The 21,516-nt window shown below is 48.3% G+C and overlaps 1 protein-coding gene across 4 annotated transcripts in view; it reads left to right on the forward strand.

Moving 5' to 3' along the window:
- BCAR3 (BCAR3 adaptor protein, NSP family member) overlaps positions 1-21,516 on the forward strand; it is a 156,222-nt gene that overhangs the window by 98,955 nt on the left and 35,751 nt on the right. The window contains exon 1 of one of the 4 annotated variants that reach the window (XM_038541307.1): positions 4,889-5,335. The exons of the other annotated variants lie outside the window; for them this stretch is intronic. Within the exon in view, the coding sequence (XP_038397235.1) occupies positions 5,252-5,335 (84 nt within the window). The 5' untranslated portion in view covers positions 4,889-5,251. Of the gene's footprint in view, positions 1-4,888; positions 5,336-21,516 lie in introns of those variants that run through there. 4 annotated transcript variants of the gene reach the window in all.

Consider the following 21,516-nt stretch of genomic DNA (forward strand, 5'->3'; position numbering starts at 1 on the left):
TCTGTTATCTCACTTGGTCCTCACAAAAACCTGGTAAATTGGAGGAGGAAACAGGCTCAGAGAGGTTAAGAAATTTCCCAAGGTCGCCCAGCTTGCTTGTGGTGCAAGACTTGAACCCACTCTGGCTCTCCTTCTAACCTGCTACCTCCCAGCGTCACTTTTGAGACATTCAAATGTGTGTTTCACAGCTCCGTTTTGGAAGATGTCATTTTGCAGAAGTGCTTGTGAGATGGGAAAGCCAGGGACAGTGGAGATGGGAGACGGCGCAGCTGTCCTGGCTGGTGAGCCTTCCTAGTGTTCTGGCTTTGTAGGTGCCCCTCAGTCCCTTTCTGCAGCTCTGCGTGGGAGAGACATCTGAGGGGCATTTGTGGTCACTATTAGTTGCTTATATAACTCCCGCTTATCAAGGTGGAAGGTAGGAGAAAGAGAAAAGCGCACAGCACAGAAAATGTGGGAGCTGTGATGACCAGAAAAACAAATGCCTGCTCTGGGGGAGGCGGGGTGCATCGTGACTGGAGTAGAAGGAAGCGTGGAGAGGCTAGGTCCTCTTGGCTGAGTAGGACTTCCAGGGGTGTGTGGATGGGCCTCGGGGGACAAGGTATCCCCTGAAATTACATGTAAAACATTATAATGTGTGCTTTTTGCTGGGGGAGGAGAGTCGACGGTTTTCATGGGCCCCGAGAAAAGACTGAGACCTCCAGAGTCTGAGCCTTCTGGTGGGGAGGTTGGAACCGATGCCGCATGCTTGTTCATTTCATTTTGCCCTAATGCTAAGAACAGAAAACTGGGCTTGTGTAGCACAGGATTTCTGGGCTAATCCCAGGCCAGAGATGCTGGTAATTATGGTGGCGGGATACACGGAAGGAACTGTATGCGGTCGTGCAAGAAAGCAGTTGGGGCTGCGCCCTCACCTAGTTTAGCTCTGCATCGTCAGTTCTACAATTTTAAGGGCCATTTAGAGAAACAGATATATTGGGGGGAGGGTAGGGAGGGGGCAGGAGGCCCAGTAGAGAGGGGTGTACCTGTGAGTGCTGCGCGAGGCAGATCAATGGCCCTTCACAGCTGCACTCTCAGGAATCTGGGGGGGCCCCAGGAATCTGGGGGGCCGTCCTTACCTCCGTAAGCCCTGAGGTCCTGTCGCTTTTAGGTGAGGGTGGGTGCTCTGGCCACAGGAGCTCTTCCCCGGCCAGGGCCCTGGGAGGCTTGGGAGACAGGGTTGCAGATAAACACACATTTGCTGGCCCTGGGCTGCCCAGGCACTTGCCACGCGGCTCTTCAAGGGGCCAAAGCTGCAGAGGACAGTCTTGGATGTTTGCAGTTGGGCCAATCCAGGTTAATCGTCCCTGCTTCCTAGGACACCAGGGGAAATGGAAATGGTAGTAGCTTGGGTCTTACCCCCTAGCTCATTAAGGCTGTGTTTGTTCACTGAGAGTCTGATCACTGGGGTTTAGGGGAGGCAAAAAGCCAGGAGAGGTCACTCTGGCTGAGGAGGTGGAGTCTCAGTGGTTGCCATGAGAGGTTGAGCTGTTTTGACCTCCATGACTAGAGTTCATCCCTTGACTGATGCTCTGAGTGTGTCCCTGTGGGCAGGGACGAGCCAGGCCTTGCAGCCTTGGACCAGTGCCCTCTGGTGACAGCGTGGCCCGCCGTGGGCAGTGTCACTGTCCACAGGGCTGCCAGACAATGACCAGAAGCACCTCTGTGCACACAAGGCTTGATATCTTGATTCTGGGGTGGCTTTGGGGAGAATGGAGGAGTATTGGCAGCTTTGTTTTCCCGGTTTCCCTGAAACGGGGAAAAGCAAATACCTGGTAGGCACATCTTTCTGCGCCCCAGACCTCTCCTCCAGTGTCAGGTCAAAGAGAGGGTCTCCCTCACCGGGAGCCTGATCTGGTGTAGCCTCTGGGAGAAGGACTCTTGCACACTTTCAGGGAGTGAGCACGTGTCTGTGGGATGTGGCTGGCAGGCAGCTCCTGTTTCCATGGTTACTAAATAGGGCAGGTTAGTATTAGGGCTGCCCAAGGAAAAAATGGCATTGAGGGCAATACTTGAGCTGGGGCCTTCCTCTGGCCTGCTTTAACCCTCTTCCCAGACAGAGGGGGCAGCATGTGACTTGAAGGCATGAGAATCTCCCTCAAGGGTCTACCTGGCTACCCTGCCCTGGCTTTTTTCACAGGCATGTCCCTTGGTGTAGAGGAACAAGTGGTCCAGGAGGCTGGAGGGGGATGTTAGCACAATTTCCCCAGAGTTTTGTGTGCTGCCCAGCATCCCTCCCTCTCCGTCAGTCCCTGGGGTTGCCCTAGAGACACTGACCCCTGTCCTGAGAAGAACATGGTCTGTAGAAAACCCGGAATCCAAATTTGGTCTTAAATCACATGCACCAAATCATCAGAGTGACCCCCTGCCCCAGGTCACCGCCTTTTCATGGGGCTGTGTGAGTAACAGATTTAATTATAAGACATTAAAAAATCTCTTATTTGTGTTTCCATGTGATTACATACCAGGTTCTGCAATCACGGGCTGGAGTCCCTGGTCCTTTGTCCGTTCACTGCTGAGTGACACGCTGTCCTGGTCTTCTGTTTCTTTGTAACTGCAATAGAATAATCACTGTTAGGAGAACGTGGGAGAATTGATCAGTGTGGATGCAAATATTGAAAAGCATAACAAGTCAGTGAAGGGCACTTTGCAAATTCACGCAATTATCATCTTTTGTTGCAACAACAACACGTTATTTTCATCTTCCTCCTTGGCCATTTCCGGAGAAATTTATTAAAACCATTGAATGCTATTTCAGGAATTCTTTTTGGTGTGGAACAAGAAAATTAAAAAGTGCTCTTGGCGTGGCTCAGTGGGTTGAGCATTGGACTCTTGGTTTCAGCTCTGATCATGATACCATGGTGGTGAGATGGAGCCTGGCCTTGGGCTCCGAGCTCAGTGGGAGTCTAGGTCTCTCTCTCTCTCTCCCTCTGCTCCTCCCCAGTGCTCTTGCACAGGCACGCTCTCTCTCAAATACATCTTTTTTTTTTTTTTTTTTTTTTTTTTTAAGTGCTTAAGAAACAGTTACCTAGTAAGATGAGGCCACTCATTAATCCTGACAGCCAATTCTATGGGCATTTGGGGGACATTTGTGAGAGTAAACAGAGGTAGCCTTAGACAAGAGCCGAGATTCTACAGTGACCTGAAGATCTTCTGTTTTGCCTTTACCCTGGCCCAGAGCACTTGATCACTTGATGACATAATTCTTGGTAATTTACAAGTCTGAGGTATTTGCATATCTCTTTCAGGACTACACTTCATTCAGACTTTCTGTGGTTAGAGTAGGAGTTCAGAGGCTTTGACCAATCTCTCTGAAATTTTGTGTGGGATTTAAGGAGCTGCTTTCTTTCCTTTTCCCATAGTGGGAATGGTGCTTTTTTGTAGCCTCTTGGGGGAGTTTCTTACCTGGTGGAGTGTGTTTCCTGCCAAAGGAGATGAGCAAATGAAAATTGGGTCCCTTACCTGGTGGCTATAGGTCTGCTTGGGCCCTGACTGCACGTAGACTTACTTTTAAATCCCATCTAATAGAAATAAGGGCAAACAGAGCAAATGCTTGCTCATGGATACAGTATATGGATCTGGGAGGACAGTACCCACCTACCAACTGGGCCATCTCCAAGGGCCCCTCCAGCTCAAAAACACCATGAACTCTCCCATCCTTGATGCTTGCTTCCAGGTTCTTGGGTGGACTTTCCCGGACCCAGGAGCCCCCAGGGCTGCACATCTGACCTCCAAAATCACGGAGGAGAAGGACTGAGGGAGAACAAAGGAAGTCACCTCTCCCCTCCCCCATCATTCTTGTGGTGACAGACCTTTTGTAGCTCTATCCCTGCATCCTGTGTATTTATTAGGCTGCCCCTCTGCCCATTCAGGCCATGTTCAAGCACAGAAGCTGCTCACCAGGCATTGAACAAACAAGTCTCTATTTTTACAGGCAGACTTGACCTAGTCCAAAGGCCGAGGCCTCCTGAGGATTTGACACTAATCCTGTTGGATATTTCTCATACCTCCCTCATGCCTCATCTGGTGTTGTTCCTTTCTGGACTGAATAGGTTCTGTTTCTTCCTCATTACAAGTTTCTGCCTGTGTGAAGTTTTAGAAAGCTTCAGGACACATTCCAGGTTTGAGTGGCCGAAGCCACAGAAAGGTAATGTTTGGAACCATAGGACAGGAAGAGCTACAGGCAGAGACCGGGGTTTGATGAAAACCAGAATTGTTGAGCATCCACTCTAACTGGAATGCAAGAAGAGAAGCAGTCACTTTCCCCTAAAGGTCGTAGGAGGTCTTGGTGGGGGCAAAGGTCTACTTAGCACAGGAGAAATGCGTGGCTTCCCTGGGCCACCTGGTCTGAGTGCTGGATCTGGGTTAGGCAGAGAGGACAATTGAAAATGGAGTATTTGAAGTGAGGGAGGGAAGTGAGGTAAACAGTTGAGTCAGAGGAGGGTACACAGCTTGACCCCCATACTCCCAACAGACTGCTTGGCCAGGTGGGATGGTATGGGGGTGCTCGGGGTGTTTGCTGACAGACTTGCTAATTAAACACCAGAAGACAGTATTGCTTTGCCTTCAGTGATGGCTATGCCAACGTTATCAGCCGCAAACTGGCTGCCAGGAGCATTCTAATTAAAAATAAACAGTACTGCGGGTGGGCTGGGGTAGAGGGGCCAGGGACCCTGCCCATGTTTCTTAGGACTTCTAGGATTGGTCCTAAGGGAGAGTCACACCCCAGTCACCTTTTAGGTCCTTTTCTCAAAGGAGCCTTTGTCTCCACAAGGTGGTACGATATGTGCTTCCCTAACCCTTAGCTGCTGGGGTGGCAAGCAGATAAAGCGTCTAGGAGCAGATTGCCTGGTGTCCTAGCCCTGGGAAGGACAGACGGTCTGAGGGGGCTCATGATTTCTGACAGGTCTCTAAACTGAGGGGACAGCTAAAGCCCAAAGCTCTTCTAAGAGAGGTTAGAATTTCATCAGAGAGCAAGTCTGGTCACATGAGAATTTCTGGCACCGTGTGCATGGCAGGCTGGACACCAGCCTGCTAGAATTGAACGAGTGGATCGTATCGGCTTCAGCGGAGGGGAGAAGTCCCAGCCCGGCCCTGGACTGCGGGCAGGAGCAGCAGAGCCGTCTGTCGCCGCGGGGCTGGGGCTCTGATCACCAAGCCCCATTTCTTTTAACCCTAAAAAAAAGTGTGTGGTCCAGGGACTGGACACTGAACGATGCCTAAGGAATGCAGTGCTCTCCACGCCCTGTCGGCAGCCCTGTGCTGCTTCTACCCCTGCAAGCCATTCCTTGGAGCCAAGGTAGGTCGGTTTCAAGATAAGATGCATTTGAGATTGTTTTGGGGAGCCCTGAAAGCAGTAGTCTTCTAAAAGGCACCCGAAAAAGTTTGCAGCCTGCTGGTTGGAAAAACAGAGGCGCTTTCTTTGGCCGGGAGATCTTCCTAAGCCCCTAGTGATGTGCCTCTGCTGGAAGCAAAATCCAGCTGCACAGAAAGGGGGCTCCGAGTCTGCATTTGGGGATGAAGCTCTCTTTCTCAGGACACTCTGTCTCCTTGGGTGGAAATTCTAAACCAAAGGAACTCAGTAAGACAGACCTATTTTTCTTCTTTCTCTCTTTATATCTCCCTTCCCTTGTTGACAGTGGATGTGAGAGGGCTGAGCCCCTCTCTCTCCTGAACCCTCTGGTCCCTTATGTCAATCATGTATATAATATACAGAAACCACCAAAGACCTCCTTCCAAATTTCAGCCAGGTTCCAAAACATTTCAGTATTTGGAACTGTCTTTTCCTTACTGCTACCATTTCGAACCTTTGTTACAAGACACTAATGCCAGAGGTTTTGCGTAATACATCAGCCCACTGTTTATTTTGATGAAAATACTCAACCTCATTTGACTAATTCCAAGACAAGACCTGTGTTCTTTGTTGCCTGCCTGTGACAACACTAAGAACGAAGATTAATACAGGCTCTCCTTGGTCTGCGGGTTTGTCTGCCTTGGAAAAATCCTGTTGGCCCTTAGCTTGACCATGGAGCTCACTTATCCTTAGGAAATAGGAATCTAAAGCTCTCATGACATCCTTCCCACCCAGATGGTGGAGCTCTGTCTCCGGAGGGACTGACTTATTTCATACAATTGAAAAAGCTACCACAGGGTTATGATGTTCGGCTTCCTCCTTCTCCATAATGCTTAAAAGAAAAGAGCTCAGGAAAATCTATTAAAGGGAGAAAGAGCCCTTTGTAGAAAAATATACACCGAGTGGGAAGAGGGTAGGCTTCTGATTTGACTGCCCTGTTGGAGTGTTCAGAGTATCTTTCTCACCATTGAGCAAAGTTCATTTTTGTCTCTTTGTCAAGGGGGATGAGCAATTAGTCATCAATTAAAAGTGTTTTGGAGGGGGGATGGGCAATTAATCATCAGTTAAAAGTGTTTCCTCTCTGATTTAAGAGTCTCTTTCTATCCTGGAGCCCAGTGGGGTGATATGGGGACCATGTGGTTTCTGGCCTAAATATGGATCATTCTAGTGTTGGTAGATGAAGTCATGCCATTAACAGTATTTTAAAGCTGTCAAAGATAGACCAGGAGGTCCCAAAGGGACCGTGTGCTGCAGATTGGCAGTATGTTTTCACTCTAATAGAAGTCCTTTCATAAGCCAGCTTTTGCTAATTCAGAAAAGTGCGGCTCAGCATGGATATCTGAGAAAACAGCTTCTAAATATCTGAGTGTGAGTGATGAGATTCTGTTGGGATGCCCCTGTTCCTCTGCAGCCGTGTCCAAGGCCTGTGCACAAAGGCCACAGTAATATATGGGGTACAGCCATCCTTGAGCTTCTCCCTCCCTGGCCTCCCCTGACCACCTTTTGACTGAGAGTAGAAACACCTCCTTCCCACCAGGGGCTTCCCGCCTCACCCCCAGTTGGGTGCATCTTCATAACACAGGGAGAAGACCTGACTTGCTTGCCCACCAGAGACTGACATTTCCAGACCCAACTTAGGGTCTCCCACCCAATGTCCAGGTGTGCTTCCCTGCACTGTTTTGCTCAGGTAGTTACCTGGGAAAGAAAGTCCTCCTGTGCTTAAATCCCTGCAAGAGTTGCCCCAGTGATAAGGCTGCATTGCTTTATTGACTCCTCCTTTAATTAGGGGTTTCAGGTCTTGCCACTCATAATTAGTTTCCGCTGCAATTAAGGTTTCAAAATTAAGTTGGGATTGATTGCCTGATAGCAGAGCGGAAATAAAGCTCCAGTTCTTGACCGTGTATGCTGCTTCACTTGGCATGGATTTCTCATACCAAAAATAACACTCTGGTAGCCATGGTAACTTTCCATTTGGTCTAATCCATATCATCTCGGGAGAAACTAAAATGTTATTAATAGTGTTTGTTGTATGGGAAGAAAACTAAAAATATAAAGGCTCCTTCATTACACAGGAGACCAATCACACTGGTGCTTTGAGGGAATAAAATCTTACTTGCAGAGATTTGTAGGAATTTAGAATGTATGCAGGGGCCTGGTGTGGACTTGCATATAAAGGCCTTGGAAAGGAGGCGGGGGGGGGGGGGGCAAGAATGAAGAGGAGAATCAGGGCTATGCAGTCTTTGCTGGGCTCCGGGGAGCTGAGGCCAGAGATGAAATGTTCCAGCCATGTGGAGGGTCATGACCTTAACATCCTGGGTGAGAAATGGAAAGGCTATTTTGCTTGTGCCCAATGGAAAAAGAATTTAGACTGAAAATATTACTGATCCATAACATTACTGGGGCACGTTCAAGTTCAAAAGTCCCTAAATATCGAATGTAGTAGCCCATCCAAGTGTAAGCGCTCTTTGGCAGGAGTGTGTGTGTGTGTGTGTGTGTGTGTGTGAGATAAATGACAGTTGAGGCCTGTTGCCCCTACTTTGAAGGCCTCACCACAAAAGCATTAGGTCATGGTGTCATTTTCTTACATTTGCAGAAGTTCTTTCAGCTTCCTTCGGAGTTCCTTCACAGGGAATGCAAGTGAGTTGTCTTATAGGAGTCTCAAAACCAGTGCTCCAAGTTGGCAAGGCAATAGTTTACCCCTTCCCACAGAGGAGAAACTGAGGCTCAGAGAAACTGCCTACCCAGAATCGTTTAGTGGGGCACCAGGGGTAGAAACCAGGTTCTATCCTTCATCTGGCTTGAAGCCCAGTGTCCTTTCTACAATATCACATTAAGGCCGTTGAAACCTAAACCGTGGGTGCCCGGGTGGCTCAGTTAAAGCATTCAACTTCAGCTCAGGTCATGATCCCGAGGTCCTGGGATGGAGCCTGCTACTCACCTTTGTCTCTTATGAATAAATAAATAAAATCTTAAAAAAAAAAAAGAAACCCAAAATGAGATGATACTGTATGCATTAATACTTTAGTACACAGTGCAGTTGGGGAAAAATAGTGCAAACCTCAGTTTTTGGGAGAGACTTCATGGAATGGAAACGTAGCTTTCAGAGAACAGGTAATCCTGCAGGCCGTGGCAAGACCTCTTTTAGGTCCCTTGTGAACCACAGAAGGAATTTGGTGAGAAGCACAATAGATCCCATTGCTAGAACTGGCAATGAGACAGACCCTCACTTCTTGTCCCCATGTCTCTGATTTTTCTTCTGTGAGGTAGGGGGAAAGAAGCTGAATTTTGCCACCTTACCAATGGCCACTTCTGGGGAAGATCAGTGTGATTTTAACTCCAGGGGATCCTAAGGCAACTTGCAAGTGTAGAATAACCATGTTTCTTTCCTTTTCTTTTTTTTTTTTTTTTCTTTTGGTAAAAGATTTCATTCATTCATGAGAGACACAGAGAGAGAGGGAGAAGTACCTATGGGGAGCCTAATGTGGGACTCTATCCCAGGACCCCAGGATCACACCCTGAGCCAAAGGCAGACACTCAACCACTGAGCCACCCAGGCGTCCCAATAGCCACGTTTCTGAAGAAGCCTCAACAGAGAGGTTGGAGTCAGTGGGTAAATGAGTCACTTCATCTCGGCTAACTTAGTGGTCTTGTCCATGAGAAGTCATGGCTTAGAAGGCAGTGGGTTTTAAGTGTATACTTTCCCACACGTAGATTTGGTCATCTTTGCGACTTAAATGGGGCTGTTGCTACTGTCATGTTTTGTTTTGCTTTCAATCCTTTCCATTGCCCCCAAAAGTATCTGGAGCTTCTCTGAATGCAATATGACAACCCGAGGTGTCCCATCTGCTCATCCCCAGAGGGTTGTATTCCTGGAACTTGTTTTCATTAGAAACTGCCTTCCTGTGTCAGAGCAAATGTGGTAGAGTTGAGGTCCTGCTTGCCTCCCCTGTGGCCGGTCCCTTGGTCTGTTTGCTGTGGTGGCAACTTGGGTCCTAGTCTACCATCCTGGTGCTGATGAGGGCCTGACTTGGCCTTAGTTGGTGGGGCTGATGCATCACCAGCACAGGCTGTGCAAGGTGAAAAAAGTCACTGGGGAGCTGTCTCTCCAGAGTGACTCAGTCCTTTCTCATGGCGGTGGCTAGTTGCTCATTTATCTCTCCTGCCCTCCAAAAAGAAAAAAGCCTAGCACAGCTTTTTTTTTTTTTTTTTTTTTTTTTTTTTTTTTTTTTTTTTTTGAGAGACCTAAATGCATTCCATTGGCATCTGGGAGCTTGGGGGATCTGGTTTCAGCATCAGTGAAAGGAAGGACGTGCCTGACAGCGGCTGGGTCCCAGCATCCCCTCTCCACAGACCCCAGAGCTTGGATTTTGGCCAAGGCCTTGTTTTTGTTGGAGAGACGTGGGTGGGAAGCAGAAATGAGACTGGGATCCTGGGAAAATTCTGTTAGTGGGTTTATCACCTCCAGGACTACAGAGAAACAGGCCTATCCAAACACCGGGGAGGACGCTGGAGAGTCAGGGTGCCCAGGCCCCAGAGACCTTCACGCTCTGCCACCTGAGAGCTCTGCAGTACGTGGAGGACCAGGCTCCGTCGCTGGGTTTAAAGATGTCAGAGACAGCTCTGGGGTCTTTTAGCTGATGCATATTTGGGATGTCTTTAGGCCAACAGAGGAAACTCAGGCTGCCCTGGGAGGGGAGGGGAGAGGAGGGGAGCCTCATGGGTTTGGACTGCGGCATCTCTGTCCTCATCTGGATTTCCAGTGCATGTCCACAGCCCCAGGGGCTACTGTTGGAATCTGGCTCTGGCCATGAGAATGTCATGGCTTATTTTTCTGGCTTATGAAAGAGCTATGATCAGTCTTTTAGTTTGTATAGAGAACAGCTCTCCCCAGCGTCCACTCTGAAACACGTGTGCTATTGCAAAAGCAGTTCTGCACAAAGAACCAACAAGCTAGCTCCCAGTTTTCTTAATAAGATGGAATTTGAGCGACCAGTGAGCCAACCTCTTACTTACAGTTCATCTGCTCATCCCCCCACCGGCACTCCCAGTGTGTGTCCTGAGAGCCTCCTGGGTGCTGGGGAGACAGTGCAAGCTCCTGCCTGGAGGAGCAGTTGTGTGTCCACTGGGGAGGTGGACGTGCAAGCAGCTCTCTCCATGGTGTGCTGTGAGGCCCCGGCAACGATCTTTTTTTTTTTTTTTTAAAGATTTTATTTATTTATTCATGAGAGACACACGGGGGGCGGGGGAAGGGTTGCGCAGAGACACAGGCAGAGGGAGAAGCAGGCTCCACGCAGGGAGCCCGACGTGGGACCCGATCCCGGGTCTCCAGGATCACGCGCTGGGCTGAAGGCAGGTGCTAGACTGCTGAGCCCTACCGGGCTGCCCCTGTCTTAATGCAGCCCTGGGGCGGGGGGCTTCCTGGAGGAGGTACCATGGAGCGGCTCCTACAGGAGCAGTAGGTGGAGAGACCCGGGCGAGGGCCTGATGCACTAGACCTCAGGCCAAAGCTGAGGAGCAACGAAGAGATAGAGATTGGGGGGGGGGGGGGCGCCGCGGGGACGGGGAGCAGGGAAGGTCTGGGGCCTGGTCCTTCTGCGGGGAGCAGCAGCTGGAGGAGCTTAACCAGCGTCTCCCCAACTCGTGCCCGTGTCCTTGAAGCTCCGGTCAGCTCTGCCGCCCCTGCTCGGCTCGCTCTGGTCGGCCTCCCTCCACCTTCTCTTTAGGCCCTTTTTAAACGCTCAGAATATCTTGTTTCCTCACAGCAGCGGGTCAGGCCATCAGGCACGATAATCTTCCGTCCCCACGCCCGCCCGCACAAGCCACAGCTATGGCCAGATCCAGATCCCCGCCTCCTCCGAGGATGAAGTGTCCCTGTCCCGACCACGGCCGGCCTAGCCACCTGTGCCCACAACCACCCCCTCCTCGAAGATTCCTCGCCGTTGGTCTCTCCTCAGCGACCTTCGGCCTGCCTCTCTCCACCAGCACTTCCCACGTAGTTTGCAAACATGCTTCGGTCTTTCTCATTCTAAAAATACTACCTATTTCCGTGTCTTCATTTCCTGATCCTGGTCTTCCTTCACCCAGAACCTGAGGAACATGACCTCTGCTTCCTCACTTCCCAGTGGCTACTCAGCCTCCTTCACCCCACCAGGAGCCTTGCCAAGTCCAGTGGATGCCGTCCAATCCTGATCTTATTGGAACCCTACTGTACTTGGCATTAGTGGCTCTTCCTTCCTGAAAGTCTGTTCTCTTGACCACTAGGACACTGCAGTCTGCTTATTCTCCTGGATCCTTCCTGACCACTCCTACTCCACTGCTAGGGACTGTCTTGTGTCCCCCCCAAAATTCATATCAAAATCTTAACCTCGAGTGGGCTGTATTAGGAGGTGGTACATGGAGCCCTTATGAATGGGATTAGTGCTCTTACAAAAGAGATCCCAGGGGGCTCTCCAGCCCCTTCTGCTCCGTGAGGACTCAGTGAGAAGAAGGCTATCTGGAACAAGGAAGCAGGCCAGACACTGAATCTACTGGCACCTTGATCGTGGACTTGCCTTCAGAACTGTGAGAAATATATGTTTGTGGTTTCAGCCACTCAGTCAATGTATGGGTTTTGTTTGTTTGTTTGTTTTTTTAATAGAAGGTCCAATAGATTAAGACACTATCTTCAGTTTTTCTTTTTGGCATACCTCTTGAAGCCAGCATCCCCTGGCCCTCTTCCGATATGTCCTCATCACCCCATCTCTTAGGTGGGATGAAGCTGAGATAGACTCCCTCTCATTCCGAGGATTCCACAGCTTGTGCGCCCTTCTCCCCACAGCACCTGGACCCCACGGCCTGGTGAGCCACTCCCACAGATCTGCTCCCTCTGCGATTCTGTGTTGAGTGTTGGTGGCTCAGCATCTTCCAGGAGCTTCCATGCCTTATCCTCCCATTCTTCTTTCATATCTCATCAGCTATGGCTTATGATTTTACTTGTAAACATTTCTCTCGTCTGTCTCTTCCTCCCTGACCCTACCACCAGTACTGTGCTAATTCAAGCCCCTCTATCTCTTGCTTGGAATTCTGGAGTAGCATCCTAACTGGTCCTCCTGCCCTAAATCTTCATAGGAAGTTATTTCATTTTCATGTGTGACATTTCTAGACATGGGGATTATATTATATCCTTAAGGCAATGCACTTCCCCATGTGAAACAACTGTAATTGCTAGAAGGTCCCTCCTCACATTAAGTCAAGATCTATGCACTGCAGTGTCTACCTTATTCTGCAGCTAAGTGGGCATAATAGCCCTTCAGATACATTTCTTCCCTCACATTATTGTGAGCATGTCTATTTTGAGACCAAATTGGTTGGTATGAGTGAACACCTAGAAATAAAACTCTGTGTGTGTGTGTGTGGGGGGGGGGGTGATTCTAGATTACTTTCCCTAGGGATGTGAACCAAGAATATTTGACCATCATCTTGAGATGGTAACAGCCCAGTCCTTCAGCTGTTTCCACACAGCCCTCATGTTTCTTTAAGTCTGTTCTGTATGGACTAAATATTTCCAGTTTTTTGTATACTTTGGGAGACTTGGATTTTAGTTTTTAGTCAATCCCTTATTCTGTAAGTCTAAACAAATCATGAAAATTCAGGGCCTCGGTGATGTTTTCTCTAGGGATGTTTTCTCTTACTACCTGTTTAACTCTAGGGATGTTGTACAGATTCGTGAGATCAGAGTTGTGTTGTTTTAGGTGTCTTGGGTCTCTGAAGTTCAGCTGCTGTTTTTCCATTTCTGCTATGACCTCTAGCATGGTGATTGTGGTTTGCAAAAGCTTGTTAAATGAGATATGTGGGTGTCAAGTACTTTGAGCTCCTCTGGGGAGAAATACACCTTTAAAATGACGTGAGAGTTTTATTTTTTTTTTTAAAGATTTTATTTATTTATTCATGAGAGACATAGAGAGAGAGAGCGGCAGAGACACAGGTAGAGGGAGAAGCAGGCTCCATGCAGGGAGCCCAACGTGAGACTCGATTCCAGGTCTCCAGGATTACACCCTGGCTGAAGGCAGGCCCTAAACCACTGAGCCACCCAGGGATCCCGACGTGAGAGTTTTATGTTGGAAGTGGTAGAGTTGATGTTTGGCCAAAACCCATCTTGTGATGAATCATTTGGTTTTACTGAGAACCTACTGTGTTGGTTGTGTTGGTCCTGATATATGATGTGCTCATCCTAAAGCAGATGTCTGAGACAGTTGTTAGTCGTGGTATGTTTTTGGAGAGATAAATTTGGAAAGTGATTTATTCTATACCTCATGCTGAAAAGGTTTCTGAATCTTTGGATTTTCCTCTGTGTGTTTGGCATTTCTCGTTTTTCTTTCCAGTGATATCTCCTAGTGTCTTTCACCATGATGCATTTTGTTTATTCAGTAGTGCCTCATTCATTCAAGGTGAATTAAGAAAAGGGTGATGCATTTGACCCTGAACAACCCCTTCATGTAAAATTCATGTGTATATGAATTTTAACTACTAAGAGCCTACGGTTTACTGGAAGCCTAGCACAGTCAACTAATGTGTATTTTTTATGTTATATGTATTATTCACTGCATCCTTACAATAAAGTAAGCTAGAGAAAACAAAGTGTTATTATGAAAATTGTGAGAAAGAGAAAATACATTTATGGTACTGTGCTATATTTACTAAAAAAGTTCTTCATGGAAGTGGACCCACACAGTTCTCATCTGTGTTTTTCAGGGGTCAGCTATGTTTGAATTGATTTTGATTTTCTGATATTATTACTGAAGAGCAAATAGGGCATCTGTTTTGAAAAAGCAGCCATGTTCCACCAAAGTACTCATAATTTGGATTGAGATGAATTAACAAGTTTGAATTACCAGTGGGAAAGATTTCTGGCTTGGATCTCCTTGCATCTTGAACTTTGGTCAGCCCGTCTTCTCAAACCCTTGTCTTGGATCTGCCTTAGCCAGGGAGCCTCGGTTTCTCCTTTCTCCATAGATGCTAACAAAGCACTATTCTTATTGAATGGAATAAATCTCACTACCAGACCCAGTGATTAATATTTCACTTCATTGTCTCATTTAGCCTGTGTGCCGACCTGGTGAGAGAAGTATTAACGGAAGTCAAGAACATGGTTAAAGGGAGCAAAGCAGTTTACAGTGGGGTGGGTGAGGGTGTCATAGGTTGACTGGTACTCAGCTTTGATGTGAAACCTTTTATTTCACAGACCCACTGAATGATTAAGTGCAAGCAGTGACCTTCAGTCTTCATCCTGATTTCTCACTGGGAGGAATCAGAAAACAGGGCTACCTCACGGGGATGATTTGGATGTTGCTTCTCTGCAGGCTGTTCCAGGAAGTCATCATCTAAATTAGATCTAGAGGGGAAGGTATCCGCCACAGCTTCCAGCAGGGCAAGATGCTAACAAACGATTGTTGAAAATCTCATTGTGTTTCAGTTTGTCTTTTACCAGGGAAAGATGAGGCCCCCTTGGAGCTGAGCACTGAATGAGCCCATGGGTGCTTTGGCAAGAGGGTAAGGACATCATGGGCGAAGCCACCAGGGCAGGCAGCTGGGAAAGGAGATCTTACGGTGTAAGGAGTGTGTTGAACAATTTGTCACCCGTGTAGGTAACCACTGTGAAGGAGAGTGGCCACATAGGTCCATGTTGGGTGTGCTGCTCAAATTCCTCTTGCAGTTTTTACACTCATCAGTCTCCAGTGAAAAATAATTGTCAGTCCGCTGGTGTTCCATCAGAATGAAACGGAGCATCAAAAGCAATACGGTCACGATCCTGCAGGATGGGAAGATGTGGAGACCTTGCCCAGAGAACGATGGGGGGATAAAAGGCATCAAGGGTTGAACATTCAGGGGAGCTGCGTCCTACAGAATGAGCCTAAGGCAATTAGATAAGCCTGGGGGAATCAAGTTACTGCCGCCCCTAGGGGATACGTTGGGTTAAGACTCGACCTGCAAGATTTAAAATCAAACTAGTCTTTTTCGATCACACAAATGGGAGGCAGAATTTTAATGGAAATCTCTCAGAACCTGGATAAACAAGGAGTTCCACAGTTTTTCTCTTCATATTTCCTATTCATAGTTTATGAGCCTCTTTTGATAGGTGTTTGATAAGGTTTGATAATGAATAAAAATGAAATCTCTTGGATTTGGGTTCTCTGGTGGTTTGATGGCAGTTTCCTGGCTGCGCTAGGGGTCTGATGGCCCCTGAATCATCCTTTGTCTGTGAAAAGAAAAATCACAAGTAGTAGGAAAATGAAGCATCTTAATTTAATAGCAAATTACAAATCTGTTTTTAATGGCACTGGAGTAAGACTCTGGTGTTAAGTGTGATAAATTATACAGGTTTAATTATAAAATGGCATCAAAACCCATCTGCACAATCTTTTCTGAAGATGAAATTCTTTCTAGGATTTGGAAAGGAGAAATTTATGTCTTCGAGGTACTTAAACATTAACATCAAATTCATTGAAGTGTTTCAGAATGCTAAAAGTTTCTGAGATTTTATGAGATGTCTTCTCTATGGACTCCTTTCTCAGAAGGGGACAGAAACCCTCGCTGACCACAGATAGGATAGAGAACTCTGAGAACTTCAGCAAGACTGCAGCTGCTGTACATTCTCTTCAGATGTCTTGTCCCTCAAAGAGGCTGTAACCCATCAGGCCACGGAGTCCTTCTTACACGCCTGCATCTCCTGCCGGATCTGGTCCTGGAGGCCACGTGGCTCAGCGGGCGCTCAGTCTTTGAGTTTAATCAGAGGCATGGTGTTCCAGTGGCTATCAAGCTCTTGATTTAAGACTGACCCCTTGATTATTTCTGCAGAACTTTGGCCAAGAAGGTGAAGTAATCAGAGGCATAGCGTTCCAATGACTATCAAACTCTTGATTTAAAACTAACCTCTTGACTGTCCATTTGGCACTTTGGCCAAGAGGGTATAGTATGTATGTATATATGGGTTAGGAAGCTGCTCACAAAGACTATTTCACTGAGCTTTAAGGATTGAAAGGAGCAGGCTCAGGGAAGGGGCCCAGGTGAGGCCAGAGGTCCCCATTTGTCAACAGCCCAACACTTGAAAGGTGGTGACATGCTTGGGGTCTCCCTTCTAGCCTAGGGAGCAGCACCTTTGTGTGAATTTGAATAAGGTACCCATCCTCAAGATAGTTTCTTGCCATCTGCCAGACAACTGTTGTAATCAGTATGGAAATTTTCTGTGGCTGTGTATGAAGGGCACCCCCTTAGATGTAGTGCCACCGTGTTGTACATGTCTTGGAGCCAATGGCCAGGCTCACCCACTGGGCTAGACCAGGCTGAAATACCCACTTGCCCATGCCACCATTTGCTTTTGTCTACCAAATGGGATATTTAAAATTTGAATTTGAGATTTTTTTTCCCCTCTTAGGACTTTTATTTACAAAGTCAATTGTTTACTTAACTAAAGCCTTTGGCGTTAATCATAGTTATTAGCATGGGAATGCTATTTATCTAGCCTGGCACCCAGTGGGAAAGCTGGATCAGTACATTCAAGCCTTTTTTCCTTTATCTTTGGAGTATAATAAAATATTTTTAGGCAAGCCATAAAAACCAGTGAGTGTTGATAAAAGGTGACACAGAACCCAGTATAGAAATTGTCTCATATCAAGGCTTGAAGATTGCCACAAATACTACCTTCTTTCCTTCCATTCCGCCTCAGATGAAGTCATCTGGGGTGCTGGCTCAGAGTTGATGGGGCATAAAGCTTGGGGGGGAACTGGATTTTTGTTTTTTGGCCAGTGGGCAGGGTTAAGAGTGGCCAGAGTAATTGGGATCTAGTCCTCCTGTGGGTTCATGATCAATTGATGCAGGTTTTCAATGGTAACAGTACCACCTGGATCTCTAAAAGCCCTTGATATACTTTGGAATTTGGTTATAAACTAGTCCACTGCTTGAAATTTAGCACAGGGCAGGGACTCAAAGGAGCTGAGTTTCTGACATCTCCACAGAACCTCATTTTTAGGCAGATTTACTTACCCTACACGTAGCAGCCTTAACAAGGGTTCAGGATGCTTCATGTCATAGTTAGCCAGTGTGTGCTTTTTTTGAGAGTGGAAGCTCAATCCCTTTGTACATTCGTGTTTATTTAGGGATTGCAATGACACAGGCGCCAAGGCATCACAGGCTTGGTGGATTCCAGATGAGGGTCTGTCCTTTTGGATTCCTGCATTGTCCCAGCCTGGGCCACCTGGTGGCAGTTCAAGGCATGTCCCTGAGGGGTTTCCCACCAGCTCACAGGAGGACACGGGCTTCCCTCAGAAAACAGACCGATTTTGAATGACGATCCACAACACCAGGCACACTTATGATGTTGTTTGTGATCATAATTTCTGGATTAGATTTGTAGAAACATGTGACCTGCTCAGTTGTTTGGTGCCACTTGATGAGAGGCCTGGGCTGTTGTTGACCTCTCCCTCAACTGAATAAACCTTGTCCAGAGCAGAAGAAAAGAAGCTTTTGTTTGAAAAAGCCGGTAGCATTCTGGGTGCTGTGGCCCGCCACTCCTGACTGGGATAGAATAGCCCAGAAGCGTGCCTCCCTCTTCATTCTCATTCTCTCTGTCTCTCTCTCCCACCCCCTGCCCTCTTCTCCCCTCCCCTCCTCTTCCCTCTTATCATGCAGATTCCCTTCTTCCTTTTTTAAATTTCAAGCAAGTTAATTGCCAGCCGTGATCATGGAATGAATGACTAGAAAATCATCTCAATTTTAAAATTTCAACAAAAACATCCATGACTAAGCAAGCCTTCAAGGCCCCGAGGGACACATAATCTCTGTACTGGGACTTCTCAGCCTTGTGCAAAACACAGTGCTTCCTTGGCACACTCACCCTGCTGCTCGGTCACCTATGTGCTGCGGACGTGCAAGCCAGCTGGGGCTGAGCAGGAGCACGTGTTGATACTGAGGTGCGTGCACGCGTGCAAAGTGCTTCCCACCGGGGCATGTGCCTCCTCACGGGTGGTCAGCGTCACCCCGCACAGATGAAACCAACACTACTGAAAACCCCAAGAACCGTCGACTTTGAACTGAAATAGACCATAAATAAACCTATGCCTAAGGAGAAATGGATTGTTCCAGCTTCTCTCTCTTTTATTCCACCAGAACTAAATTCTCAAAGGCCAGTTATCTCTAAAACCTTCCAATGGATTTCATAGTTCTTTTTAAAAAAAATTCTTTTGTGAAGTGACTTTCCATTCTTATGGCTAACAGTCCTTTTTGAAAGGGGTTTCAAATTCTACATTGTTTCGAGCAAGCACCTGCTGTGCGCCAGGCAGGGTGCTGGTGCGGGGATGCTTGATGTACCTTAGATGAGATAGTCCTCTGAATTGAGAACTCTTACCCCTTGGTGCATATAGAAACAAGTAAAACAAAGTCCTCAGGCTGGGCTCCTGCCTCTGGGAGCCTCTGCAGGTTTGTCACTGCTGACACGCAGACTCCCACTGCCAAACTACTGCCAAACGGCAGTACCCTGGCCCACCTCTCCCACCAGTCAAGCCTCTGCTGGTTATTTTGAGGGGATCCACAAGGGATCCTCACATAGGCATCCATAGCCCTCTTGTGATCTGGGACTTCTAGCAGATTGAGACCTAGATCCCGGTATGCGGTGTCAGTATATTGAGAGGGTGGTTCACTTCACTGGGGTTAAAAGAAATACATTCAAAGTTCAGGGGTCTGGGAGGCTAGGGCTGAATAGGGGTCTATGTCCCTCATGAACCAGGTCTGAGCCCTGGGAGAGTAAAAACCAGGCATAGGAGCCCATCAAGTTTTTTGTGGGGGTGCTAGGAGAGTCCCCGGATCTCATGTCAACCCTTGCTGGGGCACCCCTTGATGTCTCCGGGCCAGAAATGCTGTGATAAGTGTGTGGCATCATAGGTGACAGTATAGGACCAGAGATGCGGGTAGGGAGATTGTTACAAGGCTATTACAAAAGTTAATAGAACAGAACAGGGTAACCTGCAGTGGGGACTAGAATGCATGTTGGTAAGAGATAGAACCAGGAATATTTGGCCAGCATCAGCACATTTCAAAAGTCTCCGGCTGGCTTTGTGCCCCAGGCCCCAGCCTGGCCCTTTTGCTACCGCAGCCAGATTGATCTGTCTAAAAGCATCTTTGTTTTGTACCTGTTGCCTTCTTAGGCAGACTCTTGCAGTGACTCACTCTCTGGAGTGTGGAGGTCTAACCTCCCAGCCTCCAGTGTCGGACTCCCCTCCATCCGATCCCTGCCTTTCTGGATCAGGACTCCTTTGACACAGGTGGCAAGAATCCAGAGCAAACCAGCTTCAGTTGCAAGGAGAGTTTGCTGGTTGATGGAGTCAGGTGGTGCTGAGGGATGGGCGTGCCTCCGGGACACCTTCCTTTTTTTTTTTTTTTAAAGATTTTATTTATTTATTCCTGAGAGACAGAGAGAGAGAGAGAGAGAGAGAGAGGGAGAAAGAGAAAGAAACACAGGCAGAGGGAGAAGCAGGCTCCATGCAGGGAACCTGACATGGGACTTGATCCCCTGTCTCCAGGATCAGGATCACACCATGGGCTGCAGGCGGCGCTAAACCTCTGCACCACCAGGGCTGCTCGCACCTTCCATCTCTTGCTCCCCTTCTGTTTGCACACTAATTTCATTCCCCACCCAGTCTGCTCCACATGGTGGGTCAGTGTGAGGTACAGCAACTGCTATGCTTCTAGTCTCGTGATGTTCTCACCAGAGTGGGCAGTGTCATCTTCACTCAGTTCCACTTAGAAAAATCCTGGAAAGAAAGAACTCTGAGCCAGCTTGGCTCAGGGGCCCTTGCCTGGGTCAGCCACGATGGCCAGGAAGGTGGGGTCTGAACCACAGGCTTGGAGAAAAGATGGAGCACATGTGCATGCATGTAAAACCTCTGCTTGCTTCCCACCTCCCCATCCAGAGCCCCCATCTGACCAAGCCCAGCTGCTCTTACTTAGCTCACATGCCTCAAACATCTTTCCTCTTCTCAGGTTTTAGCCTCTGGGTCAGATCCTGATTCCCCATCCTGTCATTATCTGCGCCCCACCCCTCCCAGACACACACACACATACACACCTGCATGGGGCCGCAGTGGCTTTTCTCATTTTGACAGGGGAAAACCAAAGGCCAGTGAGATGGAGTAACTTGCCCAGGCTCCCGAGCAGAGTGGCAGGGGTAAGATCCAGGCAAAGTGTCTCCAGAGCCCAGGACTGAGTTTCGATGGTTGTTCTGTGTGTGGTCTTCCAAGAGCACTGGGCCCTCCCTGAGGGTAGGGCCCTGGGTGTCACCCCCTGCTGGCAGATAGGTTGGCTGATTGCTTGGTCCTGATTGTTGATGGCTGGGGAAATGGTGCCTTTCCAGTCTTTCCCTTCCTACCTTCAGCCCCTGGGGACAGGATCTTTCCTGGTGATTTGCACAATTTCAAATTCTATGGGAACTAGGAAGTTTTTCTTAGAGGCTGGAACAGAGTAAAATAAATATTATAATGCAGATGACATCTTTTTCTAATCCTCTCGGATGTCTCCTGCATACAGATGAGTGTGGGCCTTCTCTGGGGCTTTCCCACCGCGCTCTCTCCGTGCACACCCTCCCGCATCCCCAAACTTAGGAACGCAGACCTCCTCCTAGGAGGTCGAGTCCTATTGTTGTGCCTGATTTGAAATGCAGGCTCCGATGTCAGGCAGCCCTTTCGAGAGGAGACCCTGAGCTCATTCCTCCTGGGCTGGATCGGCTTTTTCTTTCTGGGAGAGCTGTTGAAATATGGGTTTCCGCGTTAATCAGAGTTCCCAGCACATTTGTGGAACTGGCTCTGCGCGTCCAGAATGCGTTTTCCAACCATCTCAGGGCGCTGGCTATTCCAGCCTGTAGGAACGGACTTGCTGGGGCTGTGTGGGGCTGCAGAGATGTTCAGACCAGATTCAGAGTGGTAGGCATGATTTTTGAGGCCGGCCGCAGCGACTGGGCCTGGCCCTGGCAGGGCAGCGGGGAGCAGAGGTGCTGGGGGGGCGTGTGGGGCCGCCAGGGCTGAGTCCCTAGCTGCTTCCCTCCCGAGCACCCACCTCGCCCTACGCGTCTGTGCATCACACTGCAAACACCTCTGGTGTCAAGC

Source organism: Canis lupus, chromosome 6 (assembly GCF_011100685.1).
Source record: "Canis lupus familiaris isolate Mischka breed German Shepherd chromosome 6, alternate assembly UU_Cfam_GSD_1.0, whole genome shotgun sequence".
NCBI classification, from domain to species: Eukaryota; Metazoa; Chordata; class Mammalia; order Carnivora; family Canidae; genus Canis; species Canis lupus.